Source organism: Acartia tonsa, chromosome 1 (genome assembly GCF_053477335.1).
Source record: "Acartia tonsa isolate MP-2025a chromosome 1, ASM5347733v1, whole genome shotgun sequence".
Classification (NCBI taxonomy): Eukaryota; Metazoa; Arthropoda; class Copepoda; order Calanoida; family Acartiidae; genus Acartia; species Acartia tonsa.
In genome coordinates, this window is record NC_137260.1 from 46,174,669 (window position 1) to 46,189,182 (window position 14,514).

Below are 14,514 nucleotides of genomic sequence, written 5' to 3' on the forward strand. Positions count from 1 at the left end.
TACAGAAGAAGACACGAGTTTTTTCTCATTTAATTAAGAGGAAGAAAAAATAACTTCCATTGTCTAATCCCTGTATTCCTGTAGACGCCACACAATTATGATTAGTGATCAGCACTCTACTTAAACTATTAAAGTCTTAATAATTTATAGCGAAGCTATTCAATAAGTTTTTCCGTTGACATGTATTTTATTTTTAACCAAAACAGGACAAGTATTAGTATTTTTTAACTTAATGTAGCCTAGTTAATTAATAAAATATCCTTTAACAGTGGCTTTGGCCCTATCATCTAGGGGCTCTGTATTTTAAAAGGGATGTAGGTCAGACAAGTGGCCTAAAAACATTCCAAGGCTTTAATTTAGAAATGAAAAAGACTAAAGCCCAGTTCACAAAAGCATTTTAGAGGTCGACCGAATTTTTCAGTAGGTCAACCGATTTTAGTACAACTGAAATATAACCCAACCTAAACAAATTCCTATTTTTTGCTTCAATTGCTAAGTTTTTAACCACAAAAATAATTAGAGATTGTAATAGTGACCCCATATTATAGATTTACAAGCCTAATTACATTGTTCGGCGAAAAAAAAGTTACTCTATACCAAGTCTCATTTTCCCAATATTTTTAAAATCATTTTCTTATCTTCCTATCCCTGATTATAATCGAGCCAAACCATTTCAATAGTTGAAGTTTATTAAAAAGTTATTAAAAAGCTGTCTTTTAAAAACTTATAATATTTTTTGTAATTTTGTTTTAAGTAAAAAACAATTTAATCAATTATTTTTTTTTGATTTTTTGAAGAAAAAAAAATATATATTTAGCTAGCTACTCATTGGTATGTATTTTTTTAATAAAATTCTAGAATTATAAACAAACTGAAACAAGGAAAAATCAGCTGATGTGATTTACGTACGAAAATTCTAAATAGCTTAAGGTTAAAATTATACACCTATCCTTATAATAAAGTAACGGGATGCTTTTTGTCTGTCTGTACCAAAGTATATTGTTAACTGCTGAACCTATATGGTTCTCCTTTACAGAGTAAATTTTCATAGGTCCTAGTGAGTTTTTGGGGGGAGGGTAGCACCACAAATAGGAAGTTATTTATTAACTTTTATTTTACAAGTTGAAAAAGGGGATCATGGAAGGAAAACAAAGTAATGGGTTTCGTCGTATTTTTACAGTAGCATTTCTTCTATTTCTAGCCCCTGCGGGGCAATCATTAACATTTTCCTAACTTAACCTAAAATAACTTATGAAAGCTACTTGGAAAATACGACGAAACCCGCTACTTCGTTTTCTTCCTTCGTTTTTTCCATGATCCAAAAAGCACGAACAGTTTTGTTTAATTTAAATTTTTAATTGCAAAGTTTTTCTTTAACTAGGGTCAGTCTGTGCGACTGTAAAGGAATAGCTCTTGTTGTTAATTTAAGCATATTAGCTTTGTGTCATAGATTTCAAAATTTGCATAGTGATTCATGTAGAAGTTAGGTACGATTTAAAAGCATAGAAACTCATATATTCTTTATCAGAATGTCCATACCTACGTCCATTTCAAACATGTAGATGATTAACTTCATTAACATCAAATTTTTATTATCCTATTGTTTTTATTTATTTGGAATACTGATTCCTTGGACAACAAAGTATGTACATTTATATTCTGTTTTTATAGTTGTAACACTCAACAATTATTAATGTTCGTTTGTCCTATTGTTTAAGAGCATAGCTTTTATGAAAGTTATCCTTGTTATCGTGTAGTTTTTAGAAAAAGAGGTTCACTAGATATCTTTTTCCATTGCATGTACGTCAAATAAGCTTGAACATTATATTAATATTCCGTTTTAAATTTCAGAGGTTAAAAAATGATTTTTAATAAGCCGCTCACTTCTCTCTTTGATTTATAAAAGGTAATATTTTTATAATCCTCGACTGTGGCATAACACGCATAAGCTCGTTTTTTGGCAAGGTGATAGGTTCGAATTTCAGCCCCACACTGCGTCATACTTTAAGACGTTAAAAATTGTTCCCATTGCTGCCGTGTCAGGTGTGTGACATACGTAGTTAGATAAGAGGGGAAGGCCTTGGCCCGAAACAGGTGCAACTCACTACCATGCTTAATTAGTACTTAGAGACATATATGTAGTGACATGCACAGTGTTGTGCGAGGAGGATTGGCAAAGGAGGGGGTAGTGGACTCTTCATTTTCAATTTTTGTTTTTAAAAGAAAAAAATTTTAGGGGGGTGGGGAGGATAAATTTCTGTTGGGAGGGTGGAGAAATCATTCCTCAAAATAGTTAAAAACCTTCCCTGGATCAATTAGGAATCCTAACAGTAAAGGAGATCCATATAAATAGGTTTAATGGTAAGTGCTATGGACAAAAAAAGTTTTCTTCTTTATATCCTATCCTCCTATTATATAAGGTGATACGATTTTTTTGTATGCAGCATATAAAGATTTAAGTAACTACTGAACCGATTGGGTTCTATTTTATGTAACCTTCTCATAGGTACTGTTTTAGTTTTTAGGCTATGTTAATTTCCGATTTTACATCCGCCCGCCCCCCCTTACAGAACAACTATTTTGGCGTTATCCTCTTAGAAATTTTTTTTTCAATTTTTCATAGTTCATAGTTCGCTGTCTGGGGGGGGGGGGGGTTGGTACTCAAATTTTCAATATTAAAAAAAAATTCTAAGAGGATAATACCACCAGTTTAGGTTAGGTTAGGTTTTATGCTAGGGAGCCGAGCGCTGCGCCCAGAGTTCATAGTTCTTTCGGGGGGTGGGGGTGGGGGGGGGTTGGGGTATAAAAAATTTCAAATTGAAAAAATATTTCTAAGAGGATATTACCACCATTTCTGCCTTTTTGAATACAGAGCCCTTAGATGAGTATTTTATAAAGCAGTAGGATTTCTTTTGCAGTGTAGCTTCCTATAGGTCCAGGGAAGTGCTCTTTGAGGCGTCTATGAGTGTATCCGCTAGTAATAGGTTATAATCATTTATAAAAGGTGTATTTGCTCTTATTGTCCTTAGCTCCTCTTGTAATAAGTCACAATGTGAAAATATAAACAGACATTTCGAATTATAGAGTACCTTTGCAACTAAAAAGTATTTTCTATTTTAGAGGTTCCAGTTTGCCTAAGAGGAAATAAAACCAACGAGATGAAACTCAATTTTACACCAGCACACAAGAAAAATCATCTGATGTCGTCGTGTAGTAATAAATATAATAAGAAGAATGTGTGCAATAGTTTAGCCTAAAGTTTATACAAAACCAATGAAATGATTATTATACCGCATTATTTTTAAAAATAAATAATCTGGCCTAGCACACATCCCTCTTATATTTAATACTATTTAATTCAATATAATATTTTTCTAATGATTATTATTACTCCATTTTTGTGATATTTAATTTGAAAAAGAAAGTTATTTGTTACTCTACTCTAATGAGATGTCCGTATATCTTTGGTGTTTTAATTTAATTTCCAATTTTTTTTGATAATAGTACCTATCAATTTTAAGTTTGACTTTGTTCTACGAGACTTTTGGAAATCAACTTTCACGCTCAAGCTTTATGTTTGGTACTATCTGTCATAAAACTATCCCTTATGTTAAATTATTTAATTAAAGTTTTTAGCAACAAAATTTCGAGAGAAAAAAAATGTTTTCAATGTTTTTGTGATAACTGTTAAGTATTTTACTGAATTTCATCTTTATATTATGATTTCTTAATTATATTCAAATCTATAATAAAATATAATCATACCTTCAAACAATACTTTTCATGTATTACAATCATGGCTTCTTTTAATTAGAGTTTTAAGTGAAGCTTTTATATAATTAGGGTCGGTCCGTACGTACGTCCGTCCGTCCATTACAGTAAGCTCTTTTCGTTAATTTAAACAGGTTAGAATTGTCCTATTGATTTCAAACTTTGCATGCTGATTCCTATAATAGTTAGGTACGACATAGAAAGCGTAGCAACTCTATAATCGTTACTAGAAAGTCCGGAAGTCCATTTAAAACAAGCTGATTTTTTTTACTTTTTGACAACAAATTTTTGAATGTTAAATTATCCAATTAGTCTGATTTTTTTAATACTGATTCTTATTACAACAAGGTATAGTGTTATAAGCAAAGCATCTCTATAATCAAGTCCTAAAAACGTCAGTATGTCCTTGAAAAGTAACATGTATTTAATCAGTTTTGCAACAAATATACTTACAATTTTGTATTGACATATGCATTAATATTCAGTCTATTCAGTTCTGACCCTCAACAAGTGTTAATGTTTGTATGTCCTTCCATTTCAGAGCTTTACTTTAATGGATGTTGCCATCCTTGACCTTGTTATATTCGTTATTTACTTAAATAATTCCATTACAAGGTGTGTTTCTAACATTCCGTGAACTTACAAAGGGGAACATTTTTCTTGCTGGTTTGCCTTGTATTTGTGTTTTAAAACAGTAGTACAATGCTGGAATTTGGCATGTGGTTGCATTAATGAGGTACAATATGTAACGGGAGAAACGGTGAAAAAACCACTGCTGTATCCTGTAGATTTTTTTTCTTTTTCCTGCTAAATTAGACATAGAGGAGTGTGCAGGAACGAGAGCAAGTGACTAAAGACTAGGATTATAACTGAGCAACTTTTTAAATATGGGTAAGACACATAATTGAGAGTTGGAATTTATTGAATATCTCCTTTCTGGCGGGCACAGGATGCCAGCAAACCTAGCATGGTCATTCAGGTAAAAATGAAAAATATTTTTTGACCTCTATAAAGTAGGTATTTTATGTTGCGAAAATACTAAAATATCCTATAGTATTACATCTTCATATGAAATGTAGGTTTTAGGTTCCAGGTATAATCCTGCAGGTCCTGAACCTCCAGGTCTCTAGAAATCTTTAAATTGCTCCTGGGACCGCAATTTTTTACTTAGGGACTTCAAATTTTAAAGTTTTTATGACATATTAAATTTTCTTAAAAATACGTCGACGTTTACCTGCCAGTTGCGGCAGCTGCCAAGTACAATATCATCAAATGTTTTGTTAAAATCAAAGTTTCAAATAAAATAACATGTTAAAAAATTAATCAAATGCTTTAAATTACATAAGTATACGAATAAAACTGTTTCTCGTATTCATTCGAATCCGGTGGATAGGAACCGGTTCTCATCCATACAAAAAAACTATGTCTAGCATCGTATTATATCCAGTTTTCTACGAATATAGAAATGTACAATCATAAGATTAAAACCAGTTTTTTTAGCCGGTGTCTTCGGCACCACGGGGCTAAAAAAACTAGTTTTAATCTTATAATTGTACATTCTATATCCGCGGAAAGCTGTTTATAATACGATACGAGAAATAACTATTACAGTATTTCAAGTTATTATCCCTTTTTCTAAGTTAACAGTTTTAAAAGCGAAGCTTTTCTATAATTAGGGTCTGTTCATCTATACGTCCGTCTAGAGCGGATAGCTTTTTTCGTAAATTTAGGCATGTTAGAACTGTCCTACCAATTTCAAAATTTGCATGGTAATTCCTGTAGTAGTTAGGTACAATTTAGAAAGCGTAGCAACTCTATAATCATTAGGTACCAGAATGACCGTACATCCATTTAAAACATGTTGATTTTTTTACTTTTTTAACAACAAATTTTTAACAGTTAGGGAGTTGAATCCATTTTTATAGAAGCAGAAATATAATCTATGATTATGGTTTGGACCCTCTAAAACTGTAATCTACCCTTCCACTTTCCCCTCTCTTGGTGAAGATATCTTCAACGCCGATACGATTTTTGAAATATAAGATTCCACTTTTGTCTCTCTTGTTGAAGATATCTTCACCAAGAGAGGCAAAAGTGGAATCTTAAATTTCAAATATAGTATCGGCGTTAAAGGTATCTTCACCAAGAGAGGGGAAAGTGGAATCTTACATTTCAAAAATCGTATCGGCGTTGAAGATATCTTCACCAAGAGAAGGGAAAGTAGAATCTTACATTTCAAAAATCGTATCGGCGTTGAAGATATCTTCACCAAGAGAGGGGAAAGTGGAAAGGTAGATTACAGTTTTAGAGGGTCAAAACCATAATCATAGATTATATTTCTGCTTCTATAAAAATGGATTCAACTCCCTAACTGTTTAAATGTTCTAATTATCCCATTGATCTTATTTTTTGTATACTAATTCCTGGGACAACAAAGAAAAATATTATAAGCAAAGCAACTCCATAATCAAGTCATAAATTTGTATGTATGTTTATAAACATTATCCTGTATCAAGTAGTTTTTTTTTTACAAATTTTCTTACAATTTTGCTTCGACTCTTATACATTTATATTCTGATTATTCAGTATTGACACTTTACAAGTGTTAATGTACATTTGACCTACTGTTTCAGAGCTTCACTTTTATGGATGTTACTGAAATATTCCAACACAACTTAATGGTTCAGTGGTTAGGCATCGAGATAATAATCAAACAAAAACTGATTTCTTTAAATAATAGGATAATTATTCATTATTATTACGTGTTTATACACTAAAAGGCACATGAAGGGGGGGGGGTTGGATTTCAACCCCATTTCTTATTTTAGTTTATTAAAAAAAGTTTTATAAATTTAGAACGGGGGAGGTATTGGTACCCTCTACAAAAAAAGCTAAAAACCTTCCACAACCTAAGATAAGTAACACTGTAAAGAATCATATCAGTTCAGTGTTTAGAGGGATCCATTTGAACAGACTTACAGAGATCCTGTTACATTTCAATAAGTTTCAACGAAAAGTTAAAAATTATCTTAATTTTTTTAAATTTCCGCGGAAACTCTTTCACTTAATACCTACCCATTTATCACATTTATGATGTCTTAACTCAAACCTCCCACATTATATTTTATTTGTAACCCCTATTTATCCCTGCAGGGCCCTGTTCCTTAGGGGATACTACTCTTGCATGGATCTACTAACCTAGTCTTGAATAAGTATAAGAACAAGAATGACAACATCCATAAGTAGCGAAGCTCACAACTTATGGATGGATATCCAGAAAAAATGAACTAAAGAGCATTAAACATTTAACTAAAAAAATACTGTGAAAATATAGGAATCGATCTAGCACCTCAAACTTTGTGGGGGATATGTGGATTAGAAATTTATTTAATCCCTGAAGATATCAGCCTTCCATCTCGAGTAAGAATAAGAGTAAAGAATATCATGAAAAATTAAAAATCGAACTAGCATCCTAACCAATAGGCAAATATCAATAAAACTAAATTTTTATTGATTGCTTTATTAAACATACATATGGAATTAAAGAGTAGCTTCACACACTAAACCAAAGAATTAATAAAAAATATAAGAAATATATTATTTTATTTTGTTACAAATCATTTAGGTAGGTATAATTTAGAAATCTTGATATTTAAATGATTTTTTTCTTCCATACGGCTAAACAACATCAATGTTTCCTGAAAAAAAACATACTTAATTAAGATTCTAACCATTTCTTTTATCTGTCATATGGCCACTACTTCTTTAGAAAACTAGCGGGTATGCTTATAAAAGACACACTTTAAGAAAGGAGGGGACATTTCTACAATAAAAGGAAGTTTTTCTAACTTAATGGTTTTTTTAGTAGCCTTCAATCCAAAATACGATTTTCTCTTATCCGTGTATTGTCCCTTTTTGATTGTTTTAAAAAAATACCTATTCATTTTAACATTTGTTCATTTCTCATGAGCAACCTCCGTATAAAGATATAGGATTTAAGATAATCAATATCTGCATGTTGATATTTTAAATAATTTAAACTGTGTAGAGACTGTAATATTTAAGACCCTAAAATAAGAGAGTTGATTCTTAACATTGAAAGGGAAGCTGCGTATATTTACCTTTTTAAATATAGAGTGTAGTGTGCAGAGAAATTCTTCGTAGTTTTATTTCGTTGGTAAAAGGTGTTGTAATAGTTCTTATAGGTCGGTCTCCTTACCATTACCTTAAAATTATTTTTAAAATCATTAATAACAGGATGTATGTCTGTCTATGTGTACTGAAGGACCTATCTAAAGACTGTATCAATATAGTTCTACCTTTATAGTGAATATTCTGATAGGTCTAGGTCAGGTTTTATCTATTTTTAGAGAGAGCACTACCCCCACTCTCTTACAGAGAAATCGCTCCCAGAAAAAAGCCGCCGCCAACCCCCCCCCGCCCCTTAAAAAAAAAATTCGTTATTATTTTTTTCAAAATTAAAAGTATCTTGGCAATTTTTACGCCACAAGTTAAGCATAAGAATATAATTTTCAATCGCAAAATAAATTAATTGAATCTCCAATAAATCTAATGATGTTTAAAATTTTTGTTTAGGTTTCTGTTAGATATGGTTAAGTGCACGTAAGCTCCATGTGTATGAAAGAATTAGCGACAAAAATATCTTAAAACAAGGATGATAACATCCATAAAAGCGAAGCTCTGAAATGGTAGGACAAACGAACATTAACTCTTGTAGAGGGTCAGAATCAGTATATTTAAAGTATAAAAGTCGAAAAAAATAAGTCTGTTAAAAACTGCTGAAATACAGGATAATGTTTAAGGACACACTTACATTTTTAAGACTTAATTATAGAGCTGCTTTGCTTATATTATTGAACTTTGTTGTCCTAGGAATCAGTATTCCAAAAATCACATCAATCGGATATTAATAACACACACAAAGGGGGGAGGCGGAAGTAACACTTTTTGAAACCAAAACTAAAAGTCAAAGCAACTCAACTAAATAAAGAGTTACAGCTCTCAGATTTGACATGGCAGTTGCTTTAAAGAGGTATAATATGGAACTGTGAAGAAACGGCGGAGGAACCGCCGCTCAGGACGAAAAACGCCGTTTCCCGCCGTTTTTTTTTTTCGGCTTTTCTCGCCAAATGCAAATATAAGAAATGACAGGAAGGTGGAAGGCTGCTAATGCAGGAGAAGAGAACTGTGGTTTTACTAGAAGTATGAGGCCGGTAAATATATTTGCCCTTGACACATGCAATTTTAATATTGACATGTTTGAACTATTTTAAGTGTCAAGTGAAAATATAAGGGAAATTTTTATGAAAAAAATATCTCAGATGATTCAAAATTATCTAATTTGACGAGAAAAGGCACAAATAAATTTCGGCAGGAAACGGCGGTTTTCGGCGTGAGCGGCGATCCACCACCGTTTCTTCACAGTTTCATATTGTACCTCTATAAAGTAACTGCCATGTCAAATCTCAGAGCTGTAACTCTTTATTTAGTTGAGTTCCTTTGACTTTTAGTTTCGGTTTCAAAAAGTGTTACTTCCGCCCCCTCCATTTGTTGTTAAGAAAGTTAAAAATCGACATGTTTAAAATGAACTTACGGACATTCTGGTATTGATTTTAGATTTGCTATGCTTTCTAAATTGTACCTAACTACTATAAGATTCACCCTGCAAAGTTTGTATTTAATAGGACAATTCTAACATGCCTAAAGACCGACCCTTATTATAGAAACTTTGCTTTAATAAAATAAAAACCAGATGCGCAATACTATTAATCACACTGTTATCCTTTAATATAAATTAGTAAGTTTTTTTTTGTCTAAAGCTTAATTTCTCGGAAATTAGAAGGTCTTAGTTAAAGATTTCAGAAATAGCTGTTCCAAATTAATTTTTCTTTTCAGGGAAGCTGTATAAATTTCTTGGAATAGTTAAGCTAGTTTCTGACCTTGCCCAGGGCTAGAGGTTAGAAGTGAAATATGTCTTGGGTAGGTTTTAGACCATTATTCTCGTAAAGCAACTACTAATATTATAAATCCCTTTCTATAAATATTATCGATACAAGGATGACAACATCCATAAAAGCGAAGCTCTGAAAGGGTAGGACAAACAGACATTAACACTTGTATAATATCAGAACTAATTAATCAGAATGCGAATGTATAAGAGTCAAAGCAAAATTGTAAGTAAATTTGTTGAAAAACTGCTTGATACAGGATAATGATTATGGACATACTTACATTTTTAGGACTTGATTATAGAGTTGCTTTGCTTATAATATTGTACTTTGTTGTCCTAGAAATCAGTATACCAAAAATCAGACCAATCGGATAATTAGGTCACATACTAATTTGTTGTTAAAAATGTAAAAAAAATCAACATGTTTAAAATGGACGTACGGACATTCTGGTAATGATTATAGAGTTGCTACGCTTTCTAACTCGTACCTAACTATTACAGGAATCACCATGCAAAATTTGAAATCGATAGGATAATTCTAACATGCCTAAATTAACGAAAAAAGCTATTTAAAAAAGTTAAAAATTCAACATGTTTAAAATGGACGTACGGACATTTTGGTAATGATTATAGAGTTGCTACGCTTTCTAAATCGTACCTAACTACTAAAGGAATCACCATGCAAAATTTGAAATCGATAGGACAATTCTAACATGTCTAAATTAACGAAAAAAGCTATCTGTGACGGACGGACGGACGTACGGACGGACCGACCCTAATTATAGAAAAGCTTCGCTTTTAAAAATCTATTTTTTATACCCGCAACCGTAGCTTAAAACATTATGCATCGGGGAGGTGAAAGGTACGAATCTCGGCTTAACACCACTTTAAAACTAAATACGTTAAAAATGGTTCCTACTACAGCTACGTCCGTTGCGCGATATTAATAGTTAGAGTAGGGGAAATGCCTTTGCCCAAAACAGGCACAACTCACTACCTGACACATTTAAGACTTTTAGACAGAGGTCCTGCAACCAAAGTGTTGCTTGTCTATTGGATATTACCCCCAAGAGGTCAAAAATCCAGAATTACCATGGGAGTGTCCCTTTACGGGTTGTAAAAGGGGGAGCCAAGAGGGGGGGGGGGTAAAACCTAAATTTTAACATTTCATGTTTTTTTTCTAACCTAATATGTTTAACAAATGAAAGCTAAGGTCATATCACTTACCCTCGTTCTTTTGTCACCTTTCCATTTTTGAATTTTTCATTAGCATTGGCTTTAGAAAGTAATGTTTAACTTGTGATTTTTATTATGCATTAAAAGATAAAAAAGTAAAACCTGATTTGCATTTTGTTAGTAGAAACATCGTTTTAATCAATCTGCCGTCACTTTCTTCTCAGCTTTAGTAAATTTGCAGCTCATCTTTATTAAATATCTGAAAGATTCAAATTAACTTTAAAGTATATTGAAACGAAACAGGGGATATATTACCTGAGATAGAGTATTTTGCCGCATCCATTACACCATATTTGTGGCACATCTCAGGCCTTATTTTAAACAATTAATTTACCCAAGCAATAAAAACATTAACGTTAAGTAAGCTAGGACATTTCCCCTTTCTATAATTTATGTAATTATTTATAAAGGAAGCAACGTTTATAATTAGTAATTATTATCCCAATATGTGTCACTTTATTTTAAGAGTTTATGCTTGCGCAAAAATATACACACACAAAAAAACGCAACGTAAATTTTACATCCCCAACTAACCCCTACTCCCCACCTCGCTTGATTTTTGATAACTTTTAGCAAACGTTGATATTGTAATATCTGAACAAAATCACAAATAAAATAATTATAATATAATGCATTAAAATAATATAAGTATTGTAACATTTTAACATTTTTATTTAAATTCAAAAAAGATATTTGTTATTGTGTCCGCCATTTTTATTAGGTTGGTTAGACTAATCTAATTAACAATCAGCTGGAACTTATCCTAAAAAATTTATAGACGTTTCTTCAACATTGGAAAATTTTTAAAATAAATATAACACCAAAAATATTCAATTTTCATTTCAATAATTTGTTATATTAAAAGTATTTTAAGATTGCGGGTATCATTTTTTAATTTTCAAGAAAAATCAAATATTATTGAAATTATTTTTTTTTGGATCATAAGGACATCAGTCTAAATTTTGTAAAGTCTGACCTCCAGCTGTTTTTCTCAGGGAAAAAGGAACATTAAATAATTTATTTTTAAAGTAAATATTCAAAAGTACGACTGAAAAAAGGTTGACCTCAAAAAAGGTTGACTGAAAATTTCTATCGGTCGACTGTTTAGCTTTTGTGAACTGGGCTTAAGACCATCACGGGACCTAAGTGAGTCTTATTAGATAAGTAGAATTTTATCGGTTCAATGGCATGCAAGATCTTAACGGTCAGACCTTACAGGATATTATAGAGTATTATTAAGTTTAAAATTCAACATATTTTGTAAATAAATGTCTTTGTTAATTAATAATTTTAAATAATGTACATATATTTATTTATAGCCATATGCTACTTTGCAATTTAATTCAATGATTTTAAAATTATCATTTCTTATACTAAATCAATATGATATGTCATTATTAGCTACAAAAAAAGATATAGCTATTAGTTTCTTACATAGTAAGATATATCAATTTATTATTTCTAATTTGATCAAGAAATTTTGTGCTTTCCCTCAAAGTGCAAAAAGAGCACAGCTAAACCCCTCCTTATTTCTGATTTGTTAACTAAATGGAAAATAAGGTAAGCGGGTGTATTTTTGCTCTGTTATAAACAACCTATATATATATATATAAAAAACCCTAATCCTGCAGAACTACTACCCTATACCTAATACAATGTAATCTTTTTTTAGGGTCTATGGTCGAACTACCTTGTACCCAAGTTGATTGTTACACTTGGTGTATCGAGTGATATCACCGAAAATTAGATTAAAAAATTTTACCTTATAATAATTATAGTTATAGTTATCCCTTTCTGGTTCTTTCTCCACAACCTGCAAAAAGGAAATATTATTAGATTAGGATTATTAGTGGAAAAGTTTGGACACGGAAGGTTTCCACAACCTAATCTTGGTATTGTAAAATTTAAGACTAGTTTAGTTTCATTAGCATTTCAATTAATTCTAAAAAATTTGCCAAAATAAAATAAAAACATAATAAATATAGTTAATCTAGACTCCTAATCAGTAAATTGGACCAATAAGAACACAGTGTAGAAACAATCCGGCTATATGCAAACAATTTCTTTTTAAGCTGGACGGATTATTATGTCGGACAGTCAATCTAGGGTAAAATCTATCCTATCAAATAGAGTAGTAAAGGTTTTTGTCTCCACTAACTGCTTAACCGATTAAGTTTTCTTTTTCAGGTAAGCTTTACATACCTCCTGTGATGGTTTTAGGCTATTCTATCTTCAGATTTAAGTCCTGGGCTAATCTGAATGGTTTTGAGCTATTTTTTTAGTCCTTCTCTGCATGTTATATTACAGACACCTAGAGGCTAGTTGAATAACCGCTAGTTGTAGCATAGAATGATAATAATGTTACCTGGAAAGCATGTCTCTTATCATGCTGTGGTTGTTGTTGTGGCACGTTGAATGACTCAATGTTGTAATCGTTGTTGTTGAAGAAGGAGTAACCATCACTGTTGCCAACAGGATACTAAAATACAAAATAAAGTTATGAAGTGTCTTTTTGCCTGGGATCTGAAGGGATAAGGCAATAGATTATGAATTGATGTACATTGTACATCCCCAAACTTTAGATTGAAATCATTGGTTGAAAAGTAAGGACACTTCTGGAATCAACCAACCAATTAAGATTTAATAAATATACCTAGAACCTAACGAATTAAAGGATGTTTTTTTAAAAGGGAGGTCTTGGATGAACACGTTCCCGCAAATTAAACTTTAGTTTTGGAAAGAATGAAAAAAAGTTTTTTTTGAGAAAAGCTGGAAAACCTCAGCCGAGCCATTTTAACAATATGCTGCCCCGCTTATCATTAAGCTGATAAAAGCAAATTTGATGCTATACAATTGTTGTAAATTAATTATGCTTGCCAAAATACGATTCGTGTTTAGCCAATTTCGTTTGCGTGGTTCAAATTAATAGCTGTGTAATGAGTTTCTACTTGTGCATGTCTAAAGATCTGGAAGTGTGTGTGTGTTCGTGTGTGTGTGGGATAAAAGATACAACATCTATTTTCAGTAATTAGCCATTGAAATCATAGAAATTAGCATCTAAGAACTCGTGTTTTCTAAAGGGTAAAAAGGGAGGAGAAAAATAGCCTAAAACCACTCAAAGGATTGACCTATAATAGTGTGGAACCATTATGGGATCTATGTGAAGCTTTCCTAAAAAGGAGAACTCAGTATTAAAAGTAATGAAATCTGAAGCTATAGTCAAATAAACCTTACTTACTACTTTATGTTATAAGATAGTACTTATTAACTTAATAGATTAGGTAGGTGCTTTTTTTACATAATTAAATTACCCCCCCCCAAAAATTTTACCCCCGGGGTAAATTAGTTTGGGGGGGGTAATTACCCCCCCCCAACAGATTTGGGGGGAGTATTTACCCCCCCAAACAGACTTTAGGGGGGGTAATTACCCCCCCCAATCAAATTTTACCCCCGGGGTAAAAATTTTGGGGGGGGTAAAAAAAAATTTCGGCGCGCTTCGCGCGCCATTTTACCCCCCCAAAACACGAATTACCCCC

The 14,514-nt window shown here is 32.0% G+C and overlaps 1 protein-coding gene and 2 long non-coding RNA genes across 5 annotated transcripts in view; 1 reads left to right on the plus strand and 2 right to left on the minus strand.

Annotated features, from left to right (window-relative positions):
• Nucleotides 1-14,514, minus strand: part of LOC145321930 (uncharacterized) — an 83,967-nt gene that overhangs the window by 24,748 nt on the left and 44,705 nt on the right. For all 3 annotated transcript variants that reach the window (XM_080163605.1, XM_080163596.1, XM_080163615.1), the window contains exons 13-14: nt 13,344-13,457; nt 12,741-12,791 (exon numbers count right to left, since the gene is read on the minus strand). In XM_080163605.1, coding sequence (XP_080019731.1) covers nt 12,741-12,791; nt 13,344-13,457 — 165 coding nt within the window. The remainder of the gene's footprint in view (nt 1-12,740; nt 12,792-13,343; nt 13,458-14,514) is intronic.
• Nucleotides 1,850-3,772, plus strand: LOC145321918 (uncharacterized). The gene is made up of 2 exons (XR_013880453.1): nt 1,850-1,906; nt 3,121-3,772. It is a non-coding gene; the product is annotated as an uncharacterized LOC145321918 (long non-coding RNA).
• LOC145321923 (uncharacterized) lies at nt 7,356-11,180 on the minus strand. Its single transcript, XR_013880456.1, has 3 exons — nt 11,081-11,180; nt 7,893-7,996; nt 7,356-7,469 (listed from the first exon to the last, which is right to left on the minus strand). It is a non-coding gene; the product is annotated as an uncharacterized LOC145321923 (long non-coding RNA).